Genomic DNA, 25,445 nt, shown 5'->3' with positions numbered 1-25,445 from the left:
TGCTCTGCAGTCCTTAAATAACCCATCACAATGTACGTCGGAAGGAGCTTGTAATATTAAACGGAATGTAATTTTTGCCAATGATAATAACTCTTGTATAAAATTTGTGTGGATCCCATCCCATGTTGGAGTTGGAAAACATGACTGTAGATCAAATGGCCAATGAGGCTCGCAGGAAAGAAAACATTGATTATGACTTTGGACTATCTAATGCAGTTATTAGAAACATACAAATTAAAGAAATTAATTCAGATTTAGAACTAAGAAATGCCCAGAGACCTGAAAGCTGCAGTATTAAAAGTTATGACAAGTTTTGTAATAATAGGTATTTCTATGGTCAGCACAGTAACCGGACCAGGCAATGTGATGTAGTCATTGCGCGAATTTGCCTTGGCTATAGACACATCTGGCAGGTTAGTGAGGCTGAGCCACTACCAGAATATTCGGATTGTAAACTCTGTGATAAACCTTTAATGCATTCACTAGAACACTATATTGATGAATGTGAAACCGTAAAGGACTTTAGACCTCCTGGCCTCTTGTACCACCAACTGTGTAACTATTTTATTGACTCAGGTGTTCTGGACGACATCCTAACAATTTACCCAAAATTTGCTTGTCCATTTTAAAGAATGAAGAACAATTTTTATTTATATTACTTCTAAGCTGTATCACTTATGAACCCATCCCTGCCCTTGTGTGGCAGTGCACAATAGAAAGTTGTTTTCACATATCCATACATTAAAACATTGATTGTAACCATGATATATATGTGCTTCAGCCTACAGTTTAGACCTATTGTCTTATGTATGACCCTCTGTCCTGCGTGACAGTGAATACTAGCATTATCCTCAATTTAATAAGACTATCAAAATCCTCAGATTAGGCAAAATTGTAATTAATTTTATCAATAAAGATGTTAATAATAAATAATAACCAATTCATGTTGAAGCATGTATTCGACCTCTTTCCGGATGAGATTCAGATTTGCAGGAATGACTCAATATGGGTGTGACTTGACTGGTTGGTTGTCTGTCACCTCGATGTCATGGTGAATAATTGTAGTTTGGGTGGGAATATCGCCAATGATGTCTTCATGAGAAGTCAGCAACTCCTCCAAGTCCTGCTTCTGCTCTGATGACAAATGTTCTACCATTTTCTGGACATTGGCCAACCACTCCCCCCATTGCTAAAATAAAATAAGGTACACGAGTATTAGGTACATTATCAAAATCACATTCCCCATTATTCTCATCCACCTGGGTTACACTAAACACCTGGTTGGTATTGGTAGTTTCCTTCTGTGTTAATTTCATCCTATTCACATGCGCTACTATTTCCTTTCTCTTGAGATCAGGTGCCTGGATTACATAATTGGTGGGACTGAGTTTCTTTATCACTGTAAAGGGACCTTGAACCTATGCAATAATGTTGGTCCCTGTCGGGCCATTAATACCAACACTTTATCACCTGCCTCAAAGTGTCGTTGCTTTGTCTTTTTATCATATTGTGCCTTCATTTTGCCTTGAGCCAAGATGATTCAAGGCTTTAGCCCTATTTTTGTTTAACTTTTGTTGTAAGTTATCAATAAAATCTACCTGCACAACACTCTTCGGACTTCCGATCAACTTATCTCTTAAGATGGTTAGTGTGTTTCTCACCTCATGGCCAAAAACTAATGAGTTGGGTGAACACCCCAGGGACTCCTGATAAGTATCCCTCAGTGCCATGAGCATCAGTGGAAGACCATCATCCCAGTCTCTGCCAGTTTCCATGCAACTGGTTCTCAGCATTTGCTTAAGGGTTTGGTGCAGCCTTTCCAAAGCACCTTGGCTCTCAGGATGGTAAGTAGTGGATGTCTTATGGAGGATGCCAAACTCCTCACAACACTGCTGAAAACCCTTGGAAGTGAAATTAGCCCCATTATCTGTCTGTATTACTTTTGATACACCAAAAATAGCACAAAATTTCATTATGTGCCTTACTACCACTTTCGTTGTAGGATTTCTTACAGAGAATGCCTCAGGAAAGCGTGTAGTCTGACACATCATGGTGATGATATACATATTGCCACAATTGGTTCTAGGCAATGGGCCTACTACATCAACTATAATATGGGTAAAGGGGCTTTTGGTATTAACTGGTTTTGTTTACCAGTTTTTACACATACAGGACATTCATTACAATACTGGATGACATCTTTCTTTAATCCAGGCCAGGTAAAATGCTTGCTTATTTTATTATATGTTTTAGCAATACCCAGATGACCGCCTATTGGTGAATCATGGGCTACACTTAGCACCTTTTCTCTATACCCCTCGGTAGGACTACTTGATTAACTACCTCCCAAGTGTGTGACACAGGTGAGCTCCAAGGTCTCCACTTCCGCATCAACACCTCTTTAGTGTAGTAATAAGTCATAGCCTCCGATTCTGCTTCTAGTTCAATTACTGCCTTATTATGCAAGTCAGTCAACATAAGATCAGTTCTTTGCTGATGAATAAAATTTTATTTTGATCTCAAGTTTGAAGAGCCAGAAGTGGTAACTGGACTACACTCTCCCCTACCCCTTTTCCTAGGTGGTTTGGTGGAGGTGCTCCGCATCCTGTTCCCATCTGCTTCTTCCAACTTGGCCATAAAAGTGTCACAAAGATCCACTTCACTATTTGATTTGTTACCCTCTGATTTTGTCTCCTGGCTTACATTATTGGGAGTTTGTGATATTTGAGACTCTGATTTTGACTGGGTCACGGCACATGCTGGGTATATTACCTTGTCCTCAGGATCTGTCTATGCCCTAATCACCTCTGGCTTAGTTAGCATTATTGGGTGGTCATCTCTTTTAACTCGATTACCAGCAAGATCATTCCCCACAATTAGATCAATGCCAGCAACTGGTAAATTAGGACTAACACCCACTAAACTTTTGCCTTTAATAAAATCACAGTCAAGGTTTCTTCCCTCAAGGCTACAGTCTGGAAATCTCCTGTGATTCCCTACATAATCATTACCTCCCCAGTCTCTGTAGACTGTATATATATTGTAACACACTCTCAAATAGTAAAGATTGGGATGCTCCCGTATCCCTCAAAATTTTAACATCATGCCACAAACCATTTCCACACTGTAATTTTCCATTTAATATAAACTCTCCAAAATGATTTATAGCACATGTTTTTTTCCCCATTATTTTTGCTACACATTTGGTTTTCCTCCCCACACACACTGTGAGTGCCATAGGCCTCTTTTCTGGGTGGAGAAACCAACAACTATTGACAACATGACAGTATTCCTATGGCAGTAGGAACACTATATCAACTCTGAGTGAGGATTATTACTAGTGTGATCCTCTTTGGGTTTCATATTACTCTCTTTACCATCAGGCACCTTTAAAAAAGTGTTTCCTTGACCTGCTGTTGGGTACATGTGGGACCCAAATCTGACTGAGGAGGTTAGTGCTCGAACAGATCCTTGTCTATTTGATTGAGTTTTATTTTTAAAAATTACTTTATGCATCAACTCATATTCATCTGCTAATTTTGCCAACTCATAAATATCTCTGGGTAATTTCTCTGCCAAATACAAAGCCACATTAGAAGGTATGCAAGATAAAAATTCTTCTACTAAGAGTAAAATTTTAGAGACTCTAATTCCCTAATTTTTTTCTGCATCTAACCATTTATTAATCATATTAAATTTATCTTGTGCAAATTCTACCAAGGTTTGACTTGGGTCTCGTCTCAGTTGTCTAAACTTTGCCTATAAGCCTCAGGAACAAGTTGATTAGCAGTAAGGATGGCTGCCTTTACCTTGTCATAGTCAAAACTGTCACACAAAGGCATAGCTGCAAATATCTTCTGTGCCTTCCCCACCAACTGACCTTGAAGAAGAGATGCCCATTGTATTTCCGGCTATTCCATACTCCATGCCAACTTTTCAAAATGAGTGAAGAACTGGTCTGGGTCAGTCTCACAGAACAGAGGAAACTTGACATTTTTTTAACCTTTAACTGCCCAGGTGTTCCTAAGTCAACAACACCGGTATTTTCTGATCTAATTCCCAATTCTGCTATCCTAATCTCTAACTCAATTTTTTTCTGAGCTTGCTCCACTTGTAACGTCTTCATAGCTAGTTCTGCCTCTAGCCTCTTCTGAGCTTGCTCTGCCTCTAGCCTCTTCTGAGCTTTCTTGGCCTCTAGCCTCTTCTGAGCTTGCTCTGCCTCTAGCCTCTTCTGAGCTTTCTCGGCCTTTAGCATCTTCTGAGCTTGCTCTGCCTCTAGCCTCTTCTGAGCTTACTCTGCCTCCAACTGCAACTTCTTTAGTTGCAATTCTTCCTGCCACTGCATCTGAGTCTCCACCTTTCCTGTAGTTACAACATTTGCACCACTGGTGGACGGGGACTGCTTTAATATTTCTTGTGGAAGAATTTGCTCATCTACCCAGTGCATCACTATCTCTCTTAGCATTTCCGCCTTCACCATTCCCATGTGCAATAATAGTCCATAGTGCTTGCCAACAGCCACTAGGATAGACTTTTTTGCCACTTTCTAACCCTCAACACTAGGATTGTCGACAATTTGTTGTGCTACCAAGTCCATTTTTAGTGTGCTAAGATACAGCAGACTCCAACACAAAATTTATACTTCTGCACCACCTTCCTCTTTTTAAACTGAGAATTTGTTTTGAAAACTGACAAGAACAGTGCTTAGTTCACTTGACTGCCCTGTCAACTGGTAAATTTTTGCACTAGAGAATACACACAATTTTTTGTAAACACTTTTCATAAAGAGAAATAATATGCACATAAATAAGTAATAAAGTATATAATCATGGTATATAAATATTAAAAGTATTCTAATTTTCTACACAAGGCAAAATGAATAAATAGGCTACACAATTTCTATTTCAGGTTACACGTACAGGCTATCCACTTTTATTAGGCTTTCGATCAGGCTGCTCAATATGTGAGGTGCTCTCGGACAGGCTACCCAATTGTCATGGTTATGTCTTATTTTTGTCATCAATTGTGTCATGATTTTTCGCCATAGAGACCTGTCAAGAATTTGGTGGTGGTGGACCTTTAAATGTTGTCTAGGGGAAATAAATGATTTTACTTGAGCTAATGGGAAAATGAAGGAGTAAGGAAAACAACCTAGTGCAAAGACACAAATTTATACGTATAAGACAAACGAGATTACATATATTAAATATTGTTCCTTACTACACAAGGTCATTATGAATTAATGCAAGTCCCAAGCGGGCTCTAGATACCCTAAGGCTCACCATCCCAAACCTGGAACCGTGCTCACAGCCACCACAGCTATCAACCGATGACATATATTTACACCTCAAGGAAACCTGAACACTTTTTATAAAACATCTCCAAAGTCTGCATAACTACTCTACAATATCTTGCAGCCCTGATAACAAGTAATGATGGCTTATCTGACTGTATGGCCGTAGAAAATCCCCCTGATAGCAAGGTCTGGTCGTCAACGTATCCACCTCCCCTCACGTCAAGATGGCGTCCCCCTCTGTTGCGTCATCGCCTCTTAATACTCTGTTTTTTACATTTGCAATCAAATTCTTTATTGACTTTATTTACCATATTCCCCATACATGCTTTTAGTTTGAGTCCATTTTTCCCTCACATAGGCTATTCCAGTTCACATTATTCCTGACAATCTGCAGATGAGAAGGAACTACTTTATTGGGCAGAGTATTACTGGTAACTCCCGGCCTCCCAGATATCAGCTGTAAATTTATTCTAATAAACATTCTCAACTGTGTCCACCCACATTTTATAATGGAAACTAACCTCCACAGGAGGTAAGGTTCGTAACAGTTCCATCTGAGGCAAAGTCCTCTCCTTTAATGGAGCGACTCTGGCCTTAGAGGTGATTAGCTATGATTGATGGGAAGTTACTAAGTAAGCACAAGCTTTGAAAGCTCTGGCTGACGAGTCTGCAAATACATGTAGTGTTACCTCATCATTTCCCTCAACTATGTGTCTCGGAAAGACTATCTGTTCGACTAAAGTTTGTTCTTGAGCCATCTCCATCCAAGCTTTTTTGTAACTGGAGTGCAGTGGACCATCCCAACCAACTATTGTCTTAAAGCTTCTTGCACCAATAAACGCCATTTGATTGTTAAAGGGTTTAATAGACCAAGTGGGTCGAATATTATGCTAACCTGTGGAAGAAAATCCCTTATTGTAGCAATGCAATAGTTTACTGGTACTGATTTGATTGATATTGTGTCTGAGATTATGTCCCATCCCATACCTAATACCTTTTGTGATTCAGGTACGAGATATTCAAGGTAATCTCTCGCTATTTGATTATTCAATGTTGCATTATTAGAGGCCCATGATTGTAGTGGCATGTTGACACCTTGTAGCTCCTTGTTGGCCTCTTGATATATTTGTAATAGATCAGTAGAACTGTTAACTGTCCCTTGAATATTATCTACGTACAGATTTTGACTGATTTAAGTCTTTTTGGGACTTGATGATTTTCAGTTGAGTATCTAGAGTTGCTTGCAGCAGAAACGGGCTAGATGTAGTGCCGAAGAGTAGAGGAGAATCTATAAGTCTCAATAGGACTATTTAGATCTTCTGAGTTCTCTACCCATAGAAACTTAGTGAAGTCTCTATCTTCTTCCTGTAAACCAACTCTTAGAAGAGCTTTGCTAATATCTGCTGAGTATGAATATTTGCTAAGTCTAAACTTCAGTAGTATGTCATACAATTTCTAAGTTAGACTTGGACCTGTTTGCAAACAATCATTCAAATTGGTTGCTTGTGGTCCAGATTTAGAGCTACAATTAAATACTATCCGTAAAGGTATCCGTTTTTGATTTTCTGATTACGGCCATGTGAGGTAAAAAAATGGCCTTTTTGCTTATTGTTGTGTTTCACGTCTTTGATGAATTTATTTTGTAGCTGTTGAGCAATAATCTCATGGTAGAGTTGTAAATGCTCAGGCATTCTTCTTAGCTTTGCTAATTAGGATTTAAATTGACTATAAGCAGTATGTAGTTGATAGGTAAGGTTCTATGGTTAATTTTCCAAGGCAACCTTACCCAGTACTTTCCATCATGGTACTGTACAAGTACTAATTGCTTGTATAGACATCATCATGACTTCTTTGTTCAGGAATTATTCCTATTGCATCAAGTTCCCACAATTTATGTACAGATTCTAATCAGTCAACATTCACGTAGGGGATATTAATTGGTGACTGTTCTTTGCTTAGTCAAGCCACAATTGCAGTTTCTGTATGGAGTGATTAATCAGAAGTTGAAGGTTCAAGATCTAGTACAGGTTCTGTCATCAATAAGCCTCCTGCTGATTTGAGTATATTCATACCCATAGATTCCTCTGATCCCTAAATGAAATGGTGATAGTAGTCAGCTCCAATCAAAATTCCGATATCCCCTATGTTTTCAGAATTGATCAGAGGATCTGCTAATTGCATTCCTTTTTCTTTTAGGAATTAAGTGGTGGCTGCCAGTACAGTCACTTCTAGGTCAGTAGGATTTTTCAACTACTATTGCTTTGACTGTCTTCTGGGATGTACCTAAACAGATATTAAGCTGTACTAACTGACAGGTTTTAAGACCTGAATTGGTCAAAAGCCTTGATATGAATGTAGATACAGTGGCCCCTCGATTAATGAGCGGCTCTATCTAAGAGCATTTCGAGTAACAAGCGAGCCACTTGCAGCAAATTTGTCTCTATTGACTAGCTTCACCTCTATTAACGAGCAAAACCACATGTGTTTCTTAGTGTTTCGCGGGTTCTCGCAAATTCTCGGACGCCTCCAACGCCAGTGTTGTTGAATCGCGCACGACAAGCATCCCTCTGCATTTATTTGCACTTTTCTTTGGGTTTTATGTGGTTTTGTGGCTACAATATGTAACCACTGACCTACACAGTGACACAACAACCACTGACCTACACAGTGACACAACAACCACTGACCTACACAGTGACACAACAACCACTGACCTACACAGTGACACAACAACCACTGACCTACACAGTGACACAACAACCACTGACCTACACAGTGACACAACAACCACTGACCTACACAGTGACACAACAACCACTGACCTACACAGTGACACAACAACCACTGACCTACACAGTGACACAACAACCACTGACCTACACAGTGACACAACAACCACTGACCTACACAGTGACACAACAACCACTGACCTACACAGTGACACAACAACCACTGACCTACACAGTGACACAACAACCACTGACCTACACAGTGACACAACAACCACCAACCTACACCCTCAACGCCCTGATTACACCCTATTACCCCTTATCTATCTAGCAGTAAATTGGTACCTGGACGTTAGAAACCAACTGAAATGGGTTGCTCCCAGCTGATGGTCAGTTCTCGGCCCTTAAGGTGGACTTTTATAGGTCCAACAGACTTCCAGGCCCTCGATAAAAGAAGACAGAACAGAACAATAGGTAAAGCGTCGCTATGTCCATTTACAGCCAGAAGGAAACAACCTCTCGCTGAGGTTATTGCTTCTTGCAATGGTGCAAATCTATTACCCTCAGCTCATTAACACGGGACTATTGTTCCTAGTACACACCCGGGACTATTGTTCCCAGTACACACCCGGGACTATTGTTCCCAGTACACACCCGGGACTATTGTTCCCAGTACACATCCGGGACTATTGTTCCCAGTACACACCCGGGACTATTGTTCCCAGTACACACCCGGGACTATTGTTCCCAGTACACACCCGGGACTATTGTTCCCAGTACACACCCGGGACTATTGTTCCCAGTACACACCCGGGACTATTGTTCCCAGTACACACCCGGGACTATTGTTCCCAGAACACACACGGGACTATTGTTCCCAGTACACACACCGGACTATTGTCCCCATTACACACACGGGACTATTGTCCCCATTACACACACGGGACTATTGTCCCCAGTACACACACGGGACTATTGTCCCCAGTACACACACGGGACTATTGTCCCCATTACACACACGGGACTTTTGTTCCCTGTACACACACGGGACTATTGTCCCCAGTACACACACGGGACTATTGTCCCCAGAACACACATGGGACTTTTGTTCCCTGTACACACACGAGACTATTGTCCCCAGTACACACACGGGACTATTGTCCCCAGTACACACACGGGACCATAGTTCCAAGTACACACACGAGACCATAGTTCTCAGTACACACACAGGATTATTGTCCCCAGTACACACCCGGGACTATTGTTCCCAGAACACACTCGGGACTATTGTTCCCAGTACACACACGGGACTATTGTCCCCATTACACACACGGGACTATTGTCCCCAGTACACACACGGGACTATTGTCCCCAGTACACACACGGGACTATAGTTCCCAGAACACACACGGGACTTTTGTTCCCAGTACACACACGAGAATATTGTTCCCAGTACACATGGGACTATTGTTCCCAGTACACACCCGGGAATTTTGTTCCCAGTACACACACGGGGACTATTGATCCCAGTACACTCACGGGTCTGTTGTTCCTAGTACACACACGGGACTATCGTTCCCATTACACACACGGGACTATTGTTCCCAGTACACACACGGACCTATTGTTCCCAGTACACACATGAGACTATAGTTCCCAGTACACACACGGGACTATTGTTCTAAGTACACACACGGGACTATAGTTCCCAGTACACACACGGGACTTTTGTTCCCAGTACACACACGGGACTATTGTTCCCAGTACACACACGGGACTATTGTTCTCAGTACACACACGAGACTATAGTTCCCAGTACACACACGGGACTATTGTTCTCAGTACACACACGGGACTATTGTTCCCAGTACACACACGGAGACGATTGTTCCCAGTACACACACGGGTCTATTGTTCCCAGTAAACACACGGGACTATTGTTCCCATTACACACACAGGACTATTGTTCCCAGTACACACACGGGGACTATTGTTCCCAGTTCACACACGGGACTATTGTTCCCAGTACACACACGGGACTATTGATCTCAGTACACACACGGGGCTATTGTTCCCAGTACACACACGGGACTATTGTTCCTAGTACACACACGGGACTATTGTTCTCGGTACACACAGGACTATTGTTCCCAGTACACACACGGGACTATTGTTTCCAGTATACACACGGGCCTATTGTTCCCAGTACACACACGGGGACTATTGTTCCCAGTTCACACACGGGACTATTGTTCCCAGTACACACTCGGGACTATTGTTCTCGGTACGTACAGGACTATTGTTCCCAGTAGACACACGGGACTTTTGTTCCCAGTACACACACGGGGACAATTGTTCCCAGTACACACACGGGACTATTGTTCCCAGTAAACACACGGGACTATAGTTCCCAGTACACACACGGGACTATTGTTCCCAGTACACACACGGGACTATTGTTCCCAGTAAACACACGGGGACTATTATTCCCAGTACACACACGGGACTATTGTTCCCAGTACACACACGGGACTATTTTTCTCGGTACACACAGGACTGTTGTTCCCAGTACACACACGGGACTATTGTTCCCAGTACACACACCGGGACCATTGTTCCCAGTACACACACGGGACTATTGTTCCCAGTTCACACGGACTATTGTTCCCAGTACACACACGGGACTATTTTTCTGGGTACACACAGGACTATTGTTCCCAGTACACACAGGACTATTGTTCCCAGTACACACAGGACTATTGTTCCCAGTACACACAGGACTATTGTTCCCAGTACACACAGGACTATTGTTCCCAGTACACACGGACTATTGTTCCCAGTACACACACGGGACTATTGTTCCCATTACACACGGACTATTGTTCCCAGTACACACGGGACTATTGTTCCCAGTACACACGAGACTATTGTTCCCAGTACACACGGGACTATTGTTACCAGTACAAACACGGGAATATTATTCCCAGTACACACAAGGGAACTATTGTTCCCAGTACACACACGAGACTATTGTTCCCAGTACACACACGGGACTATTGTTCCCAGTACACACACAGGACTATTGTTCCCATTACACACACGGGACTATTGTTCCCAGTACACACGGGACTATTGTTCCCAGTACACACGGGACTATTGTTCCCATTACACTCCCGGGACTTTTGTTCCCAGTACACACACGGGACTATTGTTCCCAGTACACACACGGAACTATTGTTCCCAGTACACACATGAGACTATAGTTCCCAGTACACACACGGGACTATTGTTCTAAGTACACACACGGGACTATTGTTCCCAGTACACACACGGGACTATTGTTCCCAGTACACACGCGGGACTATTGTTCTCAGTACACACACGAGACTATAGTTCCCAGTACACACACGGGACTTTTGTTCCCAGTACACACACGGGACTATTGTTCTCAGTACACCCACGGGACTATTGTTCCCAGTACACACACGGGACTATTGATCTTAGTACACACACGGGGCTATTGTTCCCAGTACACGGGGACAATTGTTCCCAGTACACACACGGGACTATTGTTCCCAGCAAACACACGGGACTATTGTTTTCGGTACACACAGGACTATTGTTCCCAGTACACACACGGGACTATTGTTTCCAGTACACACACGGGCCTATTGTTCCCAGTACACACACGGGGACTATTGTTCCCAGTTCACACACGGGACTATTGTTCCCAGTACACACTCGGGACTATTGTTCTCGGTACACACAGGACTATTGTTCCCAGTACACACACGGGACTTTTGTTCCCAGTACACACACGGGGACTATTGTTCCCAGTACACACACGGGACTATTGTTCCTAGTACACACAGACTATTTTTCCTAGTACACACACACGGGACTATTGTTCCCAGTACACACACGAGACTATAGTTCCCAGTACACACACGGGACTATTGTTCCCAGTACACACATGGGACTATTGTTCCCAGTACACGGGGACAATTGTTCCCAGTACACACACGGGACTATTGTTCCCAGTAAACACACGGGACTATAGTTCCCAGTACACACACGGGACTATTGTTCCCAGTACACACACGGGACTATTGTTCCCAGTACACACACGGGGACTATTATTCCCAGTACACACACGGGACTATTGTTCCCAGTACACACACGGGACTATTTTTCTAGGTACACACAGGACTGTTGTTCCCAGTACACACACGGGGACTATTGTTCCCAGTACGCACACGGGACTATTGTTCCCAGTACACACGGACTATTGTTCCCAGTACACACACGGGACTATTTTTCTGGGTACACACAGGACTATTGTTCCCAGTACACACACGGGACTTATGTTCCCAGTACACACACGGGGACTATTGTTCCCAGTACACACACCCGGACTATTGTTCCCAGTACACACACGGGACTATTGTTCCCAGTACACACGGACTATTGTTCCCAGTACACACACGGGACTATTGTTCCCATTACACACGGACTATTGTTCCCAGTACACACGTGACTATTGTTCCCAGTACACACGGGACTATTGTTCCCAGTACACACACGGGACTATTGTTACCAGTACTAACACGGGAATATTATTCCCAGTACACACAAGGGGACTACTGTTCCCAGTACACACACGGGAACTATTGTTCCCAGTACACACACATGACTATTGTTACCAGTACACACACGGGACTATTGTTCCTAGTACTCACACGGGACTATTGTTCCCAGTACACACACGGGGACTATTGTGCCCAGTGCACACACGGGACTATTGTTCCCAGTACACACGGAATATTGTTCCCAGTACACACACGGGACTATTGTTCCCAGTACACACGGAATATTGTTCCCAGTACACACACGAGCACTATTGTTCTCAGCACACACTGTTTATTGTTCCCAGTACACACACGGGACCATTGTTCCCAATAGACACACGGGACTATTGTTCCCAGTACACACACGGGACCATTGTTCCCAGTACACACAAGGGACCATTGTTCCCAGTACACACACGGGACTTTTGTTCCCAGTAGACATTCGGGAATATTGTTACCAGTACACACACGGGACCATTGTTCGTAATACACACACGGGACTATTGTTCCCAGTACACACACGGGACTATTGTTCCCAGTACACACACGGGACTATTGTTCCCAGTACACACACGGGACTTTTGTTCCCAGTACACACACGGGACTATTGTTCCCAGTACACACACGGGACTTTTGTTCCCAGTACACACACGGGACTATTGTTACCAGTACACACACGGGACCATTGTTCCCAATACACACACGGGACTATTGTTCCCAGTACACACACGGGATTATTGTTCCCAGTACACACACGGGACCATTGTTCCCAGTACACACACGGGACTATTGTTCCCAGTACACACAGGACTATTGTTCCCAGTACACACAGGACTATTGTTCCCAGTACACACAGGACTATTGTTCCCAGTACACACAGGACTATTGTTCCCAGTACACACAGGACTATTGTTCCCAGTACACACACACAGGACTATTGTTCCCAGTACGCACAAGACTAGGAGAAATGTACGATGTATGTAATAAAGCTTTGGAATAGTCTAACATTAAAATATAGGCCGGAGGACTTTTTACTAATAATGAAAATGTTAGGGCTGCTACAGCTCGCTTTCACTACCTCCCGGTATTGGGAGCCGGGGCGACCCTAGTGATGGTACGACCTCCGGGGGATGGTACGACCTCTGGGGGATGGTACGACCTTCGGGGGATGGTACGACCTCTGGGGGATGGTGCGACCTCCGAGGGATGGTACGACCTCTGGGGGATGGTACGACCTCTGGGGGATGGTACGACCTCCGGGGGATGGTACGACCTCTGGGGGATGGTGCGACCTCTCGGGGATGTTACGACCTCTGGGGGATCGTACGACCTCTGGGGGATGGTACGACCTCCGGGGGATGGTGCGACCTCTGAGAGGTGGTACGACCTCTGAGAGGTGGTACGACCTCTGGGGGATGTTACGACCTCTGGGGGATGGTACGACCTCTTGGGATGGTACGACCTCTGAGGGATGGTACGACCTCTGGGGAATGGTACGACCTCCGGGGGATGGTGCGACCTCTGAGAGGTGGTACGACCTTTGAGAGGTGGTACGACCTCTGGGGGATGTTACGACCTCTGGGGGATGGTACGACCTCTGGGGGATGGTACGACCTCTGGGGGATGGTACGACCTCTGGAGGATGGTTCGACCTCTGGGAGATGGTAAGACTTCTGGGGGATGGTACGATCTCTGGGGGATGGTATGACTTCTGGGGGATGGTTTGACCTCTGGGGGATGGTACGACCTCTGGGGGATGGTACGACCTCCAGAGGGATGGTACAACCACTGAAGGATTGTACGACCTCGGGGGAATGGTACGACCTCTGGGGGATGGTACGACCTCTGAGCGATGGTTCGACCTCTGGGGAATGGTTCGACCTCTGGGGAATGGTTCGACCTCTGGGGATGGTTCGACCTCTGGGGGATGGTTCGACCTCTGGGGGATGGTTCGACCTCTGGGGAATGGTTCGACTTCTGGGGAATGGTTCGACCTCTGGGGATGGTTCGACCTCCGGTGGATGGTTCGACCTCTGGGGGATGGTTCGACCTCTGGGGATGGTTCGGCCCCGGCGCGCGTTAGTTGTCAAATGTTGGCGTCACTGAAACACTTTTTGCATTAACTTTTTGTAATTTAGTCGCTGATGACACCAGGTAATATATGCGCGTTGGGTGAGTTTTTTTTTTTTGAGTGTGTGTACTCGTCTGGTTGTTAATTATTTGTTGTGTTATGAGGTCGAGCCATAGCTCCCTAGCCCTGCCTTTCCATCTTCTAGTCGGCTAATGTAATTGATCATTGAATTCTATTTAGCAAATACACACTTGTAGCTTATTTACGCGAGACTCTAACGTCGAAGAAGTTTTCCTTGAAGGCTATCTTTCTCATCTGTGTCTCAAGCATCCGCCTGTGTCCACTGGTCCTACATCACCTGTGTCTCAAGCGTCCGTCTGTGTCCTCTGGTCCTACCTCATCTGTGTCTCAAGCGTCCGTCTGTGTCCTCTGATCCTACTTCACCTGTGTCTCAAGCGTCCGTCTGTGTCCTCTGATCCTACTTCACCTGTGTCTCAAGCGTCCGTCTGTGTCCTCTGGTCCTACCTCACCTGTGTCTCAAGCGTCCGTCTGTGTCCTCTGGTCCTACCTCATCTGTGTCTCAAGCGTCCGTCTGTGTCCTCTGGTCCTACTTCACCTGTGTCTCAAGCGTCCGTCTGTGTCCTCTGGTCCTACCTCACCTGTGTCTCAAGCGTCCGTCTGTGTCCTCTGGTCCTACTTCACCTGTGTCTCAAGCGTCCGTCTGTGTCCTCTGGTCCTACTTCACCTGTGTCTCAAGCGTCCGCCTGTGTCCTCTGGTCCTACCTCATCTGTGTCTCAAGCGTCTGCCTGTGTCCTCAGGTCCTACCTCATCTGTGTCTCAAGCGTCCGTCTGTGTCATCTGGTTCTGTTGTTTCTCATTTCATCTCTCTAAGCCTTTCACTGTAGGTTAATTTTCTCAGCTCTTTACCACGTCTACTCGCGTATCTATGAACTCTTTCCTTTCCTTTCCTTTCTCCTTTTATTGTTCTGTTAGATGTGGATTCCATGCCGGTTCTAAATACTTAAAGATGAATTAAGAGAACCTTCAAATCCAGGGATCCCATCACAATGCTCATATTATTAAGATCAATGTGCATTCCAACTTAACTTTTCGGGACAGGAAAGATTGCAGGAATAGAGGGAATACACAGAACAACCCCGACTTGCAAAGATTCGACATGGAACCTAAACAATTGGGACAGTTTCTCAGCCTCTCAAAATGTACTTACTAAAAAAAGGCGTCAAGAGAAGTATCACAAAATAAGTCAAATACAGGAAGACCAGGTGCAAAATTTTCAATCATAACACACTCGATTGGCAGGATTGGTGCCACAAAAAAATTGAGGTTCCACAGACTGACTATTAAGTCACTCATTTTTCTACTGAATGTGTTCCAATGACGCAGTACTGAGTCACTCATTAAAATATTTTTTAAAAATTTAAATTTTATCAGATCAATCTGGTAGTGGTTTTAAAATAAGCGCCTTTAGATTGCACACAATTTGATACCAAAATCAAATATATAACATGAAACTTGATGTCCAAACACTTGAAATATTATAAATAGGCCTATGGTCCGAATATTAAAATATTTGTTAAAATTCTATTTATTGTCCTATTATCTTGGGACTAGTTTTAAAATGCGCGCCGTTTTAATGCGAACAATTTGATACCAAAATGAAAGATGTAACACAAATATTTATGTCAGAACACTGGAAAGATATAAATAAATGTGTGATGATGAGCGTCCAGAATTAAAATATTTGTTAAAAATCCAGTTATTGCTCTATTATTCTGGGACTAGTTTTAAAATACTCGCCTTTTTATTGCGAACAATTTGATATCAAAACGAGCGACGTAGCACGAAATTTGATGTTATCAAATTGAACGAGTTGAACATTAGGTTGCAATGTACAAAATGGTGCTCGTTCATGGGTAACTTTAGGCTTTTCTGCGGGGAGGCACTCCAGCCTTTTGTACATTTTATTCATACACATCTGTAGGGAATTTAATTGCGAACACAATGATACCAAAACGAGCGACGTAGCACGAGAATTAGGGTGAGAAAGCTGGAACGAGTACAGTATACACATTTGGGTGTCACCGCGCGCTTACCCGCACGGAGGGGGCCACTATCCCCCTGTCAACCGCGAGTTTCCACGGAGCGCGAAAGTGTTAAGCCTCTCACGGCGGATTACTCTGTCTAGGGTTCAAACTGTGTCACCGAACGCTCTTGATAAATATCCAGGTAGTGAAAAATATGCCAGAGACTTTCTTAGGTGGAAAAGATTCAGTCCTTCTTGGGAGGAAAAGATTCAGCCTTTCTTGGGCAGAAAGGATTCATTCGTATCAAATCATTTATTATTATTAATATATATATTCACATTATTCAATCAAATAAATATATATTTATTATATTATTATTGATTATCTCCGGTAATTAAGGAAGGAGATCACTGTGACAAAGCTTGCGACTTCGTAAGGCCACAAAAAGGAAAATTGCTATTCAGGAAGAAGAAGAAGAAGAAGAAGAAGAAGAAGAAGAAGAAGAAGAAGAAGAAGAAGAAGAAGAAGAAGAAGAAGAAGAAGAAGGCTTCTTCGTGGTAACGAGCGTTATTGAGTGAACATGTCATCTTAGTCCTATCCCCTTAGACATGAGCACTGGAGGAAGGTGGACATGAGTCATCCATATCCAACAAACGTGACAAACATGACGTCGTGAACACCGTGAACTGAGCAACTCATGTTCAAGAGAAGAAATCTTGTTCTTTATCTTGCTCACCTGTGATGTCTCCCGACCCTCAGGACAGGTGTAAACAGGTCAATTAAGATGTTGTGTTGTTGAGTGCAGGTGAATGACCTTCTCTTGCTCTCCCTGACCCTTGGTAACCTAGAGTGATGTGTCTAGCCTCGCTACCTTCCTCTACCAGCCATCAGTGTTGGGTCTAGTCCTGTCAGCCACAGTGAACCACAATGATGTGAACCATTCCTGGTAGACCCAGCTGGTATTACATCCAGCAGGTATCCTGATGCAGTGAAACTCTGATTCAGGGTTCATAGAGCGCTTACATGTCCATTAACGAAATTCTAAATCTTTTATACTTGGCTTACAGAAACTTAGTACTCATTTATTTAGTATACGACTCTTGTTGACCATACTGTTGACTTACGAGTTGAAAGTTGACCATATCAATTATAACATTGGGTTGAGGGCGGTCTCTCAAGGCTTCTGAGTTCGAGAATTTTTGATAAGTTAAGACTAATCCACAGAGGTGGATTATAAGTCTTCTAATGTGCTTGTCAGCAGAAAACACTCAGGCATTACGACTATATAATACTTTGGAAGGGATCAGGATAAGCATTTGGGGTAGAACAGAGGAAAGGAGTTGTGCCCCAACCACTTGGAGGGTCGGGGATTGAAAGCTGACCTGTACAAGTGGTCATCAGGTCATCTAAGTTAACACTTCTTTTGATAATTGGTTGACAATGGTTTCGCCCTCTTACTAGGAATTACTGGCCAATTAGATTTTCCGTCAGTGGTTAATGTATATGATCGAGTTAGCAACCTGAGCACTTGAAAAAATGACGAAGCGCTCCACCAGTGTTGAAATTTTCAGTCCGTGTTGCACACTTGACAAACATTTGTATAATACTTATATAACACTTATTTTGTTATTGCAGTTTATAGTTGGTGGGGGGGAGGGGGGGTGACATGTGACTTTTCTATACGGTGGGTTTGAGCTTGAATGAGAACATCCCGTAATGAGAGCCATAACACACTCACATGACAGAAGATGAGAGAGATGAGACCTTGCTCTGAGCGCTCATCAATTGTTGCTCATTCTCCGTCACGGTGTCGCCATCATTACTGATTGTGTGGACATGTAACATAAGATCATTTTACAATGAACATCCTATACAAATTTCAAGTGATAACAGCAGGTGAGTTCCACAGGCACTCATAGTGAAGAAAATCTGTGTAGATTATGATGAAAGAACAATGCCATACAGCAACATGCTGGAGGGAACGATATGGAAGGAAATGCAGGATAGAACCGGTGAAGAGTGGAAGTGACATAAATACAGTAAGAGAAGAATGTGTGAACATCAGAGGTCCACGGATATTCAACACCCTCCCAGCAAGCATTAGAAATATTGCCAGAACAAAGGTGAATGTCTACAAGAAATAACTAGACAAGTTCCTGCAAGAATTGCTGGACCAACCGGGTTGTGGTTGATATGTGGGCATGCGGGCCGCTCCAGGCAAGGGCCTGTAGGACCACATTATTATCACACGAGCTTGAGAAGCAGAATTTTCAGAACCTACTCCAGGCGTTCTCCAGGGATACAGGTCACAGGAAAGGTTCACAGCAGTGGCAGCTTGAGCTTAGTTGAACGGAACTCTGGTTTCTCGACTTTTATCAGTTGTGTTGTTACCTCAGTCATCCCACTACGACAGTGAGTGCTCAATTGCGAGTGCTCAAGTGATCAAATGCTGTGAGTGCTCAATATACACTTCACTATTCAATTCGTGTATTATTAAGGCCAAGATTTTTGTCATTCAAAGTAATAGTCTCCCTCTACATTGTGTACAGGTTTGACCAACGGTATGCAGTGGTGACAACACCAAAAAAGTATGAACCTGTATTATTATGCTCTGGTATATTCTTCACATATACGGTATATGTGAAGTATTTGGTATATACGCAATCCAAATATTTAAATCCACTTGGATACATAAGTTTTTAATATCCGAGTCATTAATATCCGTGATACTATAGGCTTTGAAAACAATAGTATCTCTTAAAAACTTATGATATGTTATTGATAATAAGAGCATAGTGTACAGTGCAATGGAGCAGTTGGCAGCCTCCCCTACACTGCCAGCAGCCAACATGTTGGAACAGTTGGCAGCCTCCCCTACACTGCCAGCAGCCAACATGCTGGAACAGTTGGCAGCCTCCCCCACACTGCCAGCAGCCAACATGTTGGAACAGTTGGCAGCCTCTCCCACACTGCCAGCAGCCAACATGTTGGAACAGTTGGCAGCCTCTCCCACACTGCCAGCAGCCAACATGTTGGAACAGTTGGCAGCCTCTCCCACACTGCCAGCAGCCAACATGTTGGAACAGTTGGCAGCCTCTCCCACACTGCCAGCAGCCAACATGTTGGAACAGTTGGCAGCCTCTCCCACACTGCCAGCAGCCAACATGTTGGAACAGTTGGCAGTATCCCCTACACTGCCAGCAGCCAACATGTTGGAACAGTTGGCAGTCTCCTCCACACTGCCAGCAGCCAACATGTTGGAACAGTTGGCAGGCTCCTCCACACTGCCAGCAGCCAACATGTTGGAACAGTTGACAGTCTCCTCCACACTGCCAGCAGCCAACATGTTGGAACAGTTGGCAGCCTCTCCCACACTGCCAGCAGCCAACATGTTGGAACAGTTGGCAGTATCCCCACACTGCCAGCAGCCAACATGTTGGAACAGTTGGCAGCCTCCCCCACACTGCCAGCAGCCAACATGTTGGAACAGTTGGCAGCCTCTCCCACACTGCCAGCAGCCAACATGTTGGAACAGTTGGCAGTCTCCTCCACACTGCCAGCAGCCAACATGTTGGAACAGTTGGCAATCTTCCCCACACTGCCAGCAGCCAACATGTTGGAACAGTTGGCAGTGTCCTCCACACTGCCAGCAGCCAACATGTTGGAACAGTTGACAGTCTCCTCCACACTGCCAGCAGCCAACATGTTGGAACAGTTGGCAGTCTCCTCCACACTGCCAGCAGCCAACATGTTGGAAAAGTTGACAGTCTCCTCCACACTGCCAGCAGCCAACATGTTGGAAAAGTTGACAGTCTCCTCCACACTGCCAGCAGCCAACATGTTGGAACAGTTGGCAGTCTCCTCCACACTGCCAGCAGCCAACATGTTGGAACAGTTGGCAGCCTCTCCCACACTGCCAGCAGCCAACATGCTGGAACAGTTGGCAGTCTCCTCCACACTGCCAGCAGCCAACATGTTGGAACAGTTGGCAGCCTCTCCCACACTGCCAGCAGCCAACATGCTGGAACAGTTGGCAGTCTCCTCCACACTGCCAGCAGCCAACATGCTGGAACAGTTGGCAGTCTCCTCCACACTGCCAGCAGCCAACATGCTGGAACAGTTGGCAGTCTCCTCCACACTGCCAGCAGCCAACATGCTGGAACAGTTGGCAGTCTCCTCCACACTGCCAGCAGCCAACATGCTGGAACAGTTGGCAGTCTCCTCCACACTGCCAGCAGCCAACATGCTGGAACAGTTGGCAGTCTCCTCCACACTGCCAGCAGCCAACATGCTGGAACAGTTGGCAGCCTCCCCCACACTGCCAGCAGCCAACATGCTGGAACAGTTGGCAGCCTCCCCCACACTGCCAGCAGCCAACATGCTGGAACAGTTGGCAGCCTCCCCCACACTCGTCTGAAGGGCTACCATTAGCAGCAACATAGTAACTAGAGAAGGTATTCACGTGACGGGATCATAACGGGTAAAGTGGTCAAAACATGACCCGAGCATCTTGCCCGATCGCCAACCGGGATACCAACCTGTCCTCTTATAAATTACGGCTGAATTGGCCGTTGGCCCGTATGGCCGAATATGGACGTAATATGAAATGAAAAAAATTGAAAATAAATTTAGGATTTTTTTGGCCAAAACAGTAAGTTAAGGGTCCTCTGGTAGGTTAGGTGGGCAGGAAATTCTCCTTAAGTTTCAAAACGCCATGAAAAATGTTAATTGAAAGTTTCCTCTCCTAACCATTCTTAGTAAGCTAGAGAGCTCAAACAGAAAATGGGACAGTACATCACTTTCATGAGCCGATTTAAATTAAAATTACGTCCATTATTGGCCATAGCGCGCATACGAGCGAAAAGCGACATTATTTTTAAGAGGATGGGTTGATTTATGAGGATAAATGCCTCCATTAGTGTCATATTTAATGGTTTCCCCTGGATCCTGTAGTCGTAGCGGGAGTCATGTGTGCGAAACATTGAGGAAACGCACCACAAGAGCCTGTAGGAGCTATATTCATGTTGCCACACAAGCTTGCTGGCGCCACATGGGCCACATGAGCATGTGGGAGGAGATCCCCCCCCCCCCTTAATGCTACAGCAGAATTCATTACCATCAGTCGGTCCCCTAACATGCTTGAAGCGGCCTTTTGTTTATGCCTGTGTGTTTTATCGCCCTAAGAATATATTGTCTCCAACAACGTTGTTGGGTTGTGGTTCCTGTGTTTGCGGGAGTACTCACCTAGTTGTGCAAGAGGGGTTGGGGTTGAGCTTCGGCTCTTTTGTCCCGCCTCTGAACTGTCAGTCATCCGGTGTTCAGGTTACTGAGCCTATTAGGTTCCATTATATCTACACTTGAAACTGTGTATGCAGTCTGCCTCGACCACATCACTGTCAAATGCATTCCATTACAATTGTGTGTGTATTCATTTAGTTGTGTTTGCGAGGGTTGAACTCTGATCTTTCGGCCCGCCTCTCAACTGTCAATCTAACTATATAGTTAGTAACTGTCAACTGTTACTAACTATACTAACTATTTTTTTCCACATACACGCAAACACACACACACACACACACACACACACACACACACACACACACACACACACACACACACACACACACACACACACACACACACACACACATCGACACACACACCCACACACACACACACACACACACACACACACACACACACACACACACACACACACACACACACACACACACACACACACACACACACACCCACACCCACACACACACACACACACACACACACACACACACACACACACACACACACACACACACACATCGACACACACACACACACACACACACACACACACACACACACACACACACACACACACACACACACACACACACACACACACACACACACACAGTTCCTATCCCAAGTTCTTTCCCAAGAGGCAGACAAGAGGAGCTCCAGCATATTTCAATAATCCTAAGTATTGTAGTACAGGATGATGATAGTGAGTGGTGTCCCAGACAACATAAAGGTATAGTGCTTTTGAAAAATAGGTGAGATAACAGGAATGTGCCAAGGGAAGTGAAATAGTGGATGAGAAAAAGTTACCCCTAGTGTTTACAGTGCAGAGAACAACATTGAAGATGGCCGCCTGCAAGAGGAAATACATAACTGAGCTTGATTTTGCTGGATTCAGTGAAGAAAGCATTGAGATAACCAGTCTATACAACAAGGTGGTAAAATTAGATACTATTGTGACCTCTCATGTAGAAATAATTAGTAAATTGAAAGAAAGTAATGACCATTTAAATAGCAAAGTTGTATGTCTTGAGGGTGTAGTGAAAGACTTGCGCAAGGATAAGATTCAATTGGAAACTAATTGCAAAGCCATGGAAGAAGAAAATAGACTCTTAAAAATAGCTTTGGAAGAAGTTAAAGTAAATTTAAACATAAATAACTACAATAGGTTAGGTAAGGAATTTCAACAGGAGAAACAGCTTTTGTCAGCACAGATGGAGGAAGTTACACAGGGAATAGAACAGTGCAAGAAAGATATGCAACTCACTTATGCACAAGTGGCCAAGGAGAAGGAAAATATAGAAGAAGCAGTAAAGGAAGTCAAACACTGCAGCAACCAAGATAAAACAAACATTAGGCTAGAAGTGAGGAAAGAATTGGCATCTAACCCGAAGTTGGTGCAAAACACAGTTGATCGGAGTAAGTCCCTGATAATTTTTGGCTGCAAGGAAAAGGAGATAACATCTAGGTCAGAAAGAGCTGTAGAAGAAGAAAAAGTAGTAGATAAAATTGTTGGCCTCGTGGAAGGTCTTACAACCATAGAGAATGTCTGCGACTACAGGAGAATAGGCAGATATGTAAAAGGGAAAGATCGACCTTTGAGGATCACCCTAAATGGTACCAAACAAATGGAAGAAGTATTAAGGAATGCTTGAAAATTACAAAGTGATGAGGATGGGAAAGTGTGGTCGTTAAGACGAGATCTTTCAAAAGAAGATAGAGAGAAGCTGAAACTGAACCTCGCCGAGGCAAAACGTTTAAATGAGAGCAGGAATGAAGAAGAAATCAATTCTTTTTTCTACAAAGTGATAGGGGTAGGCAGACCAGTAAAGTGGTACATAAAGGCAAACCAACAAAATCATTAGAGAAAGGGGGAGTGAAGAATAAGGAGAGGGGGAACAAGTTCCTCAAGATTGCATACACCAACATAGATGGAGTAAGATCAAAGATACTGGAGTTAAGTGATATAATACAGCTGCAGACACCAGACATTGTTGCACTCACGGAGACAAAACTTGAAGATGCTATTTTAAATGAGGTCATATTCCCAAGGGGCTACTCAATTTGGAGACGGGACAGAAAAATCAGGAAAGGCGGTGGCGTTGCTGTGCTGGTGAAAGAACACCTAAAGGTGAACGAAATAATGACTGCCAATCCACAAGAAGTTGACATAATAGCACTAGAGATCTGCCATGAGGATGATAAACTAATGATCATAAATGCATATAGTCCACCGTTAAGCAGCACATGGTCAAAGGAGGAGCTAGATAGTAAACGAGAAGGTCTTATAATAATAATGAGAGAGAGATCATAGCGAGAGCGGATAACGATAGTTCACGACTGTTGATAGTCAGCGACTTCAACTTGAAATCCATAGACTGGGAAGCATGTGAAGCTAAAACAGAAGATTTCTGGACCTGTAAATTTTTAGACCTCATCCTGGAAACATTCTTGTATCAACATGTTAAACAAGCTACGAGGATGAGGGAAGGGGACGTTCCCTCCATGCTAGATTTGATATTTACCAGGAAGGAGGAAGAAATATTTGACATTCAGTACCTTCCTCCCTTGGGTAAAAGTGACCATGTCTTTTTGGGAATAAAGTATGCAATGCGTTATAATCTGGAAGAAAATATGACGGTCGATGCAAATGAAAAACCTGACTTTAGGAGAGGACATTATGGCAACCTTAGAAATTTTTTTAGTGAGTATAATTGGACAGACTTGTTGCTAGGCAAGAAAGTGAATGAGATGTATGTCAGGTTTTGTGAAATATATGATAAAGGCACTAAAAAATTTATACCAAAACAGAGAAGCAGAACTAGGAAACAGGATTGGTTCAACAGAAAGTGCGAGAGGGCCAGAGACCAAAACACACAAAAATGGATTCAATACAGGAAGAGGCCGAACCCCCAAACATACCAGCGATACAAAGATGCGAGAAACAACTACACGGCAGTGAGGAGAGAGGCAGAAAGAAATTTTGAAAAAGGGATTGCAGACAAATGCAAAACAGAACCAGGTCTGTTCTATAAATTCATAAACAACAAATTGCATGTAAAAGATAATATTCAGAGGTTGAAAATGGAAAATAGATTCACGGAAAATGAAAAGGAAATGTGTGAAACATTAAACGAAAAGTTCCAAAGTGTGTTTGTACCAAATGAAATCTTCAGGGAACCAGATACAATAAGAATTCCAGAGAACAACTTAGAGCACATAGAGGTGTCCAGAGACGAAGTGGAAAAAATACTCAAGGAGCTAAATAAGAACAAAGCAGTTGGTCCAGATAGAGTTTCACCATGGGTTCTGAGAGAATGTGCACCTGAGCTCAGCATTCCTCTTCAACTGATTTTTCATGCATCCCTGTATAC

At 44.0% G+C, this 25,445-nt stretch overlaps 2 protein-coding genes across 2 annotated transcripts; both read left to right on the top strand.

The window, feature by feature from the left end:
- Nucleotides 1-5,906: 5,906 nt before the first annotated feature.
- On the top strand, nucleotides 5,907-17,348 carry LOC138364773 (300 kDa antigen AG231-like). Its single transcript, XM_069324745.1, has 3 exons — nucleotides 5,907-5,928; nucleotides 7,938-8,287; nucleotides 17,235-17,348. The coding sequence occupies exons 1-3, from the start codon at nucleotides 5,907-5,909 to the stop codon at nucleotides 17,346-17,348; spliced, it is 486 nt and encodes a 161-aa protein (XP_069180846.1).
- Nucleotides 17,349-20,203: 2,855 nt separating this feature from the next.
- On the top strand, nucleotides 20,204-21,187 carry LOC138364772 (secreted effector protein EspF(U)-like). The gene has a single exon (XM_069324744.1). The coding sequence runs from the start codon at nucleotides 20,204-20,206 to the stop codon at nucleotides 21,185-21,187; it is 984 nt and encodes a 327-aa protein (XP_069180845.1).
- The last annotated feature ends 4,258 nt before the right edge of the window (nucleotides 21,188-25,445 follow it).

Source organism: Procambarus clarkii, chromosome 14 (genome assembly GCF_040958095.1).
Source record: "Procambarus clarkii isolate CNS0578487 chromosome 14, FALCON_Pclarkii_2.0, whole genome shotgun sequence".
Taxonomy (NCBI): Eukaryota; Metazoa; Arthropoda; class Malacostraca; order Decapoda; family Cambaridae; genus Procambarus; species Procambarus clarkii.
This window is presented reverse-complemented; position numbering and strand designations above follow the sequence as displayed.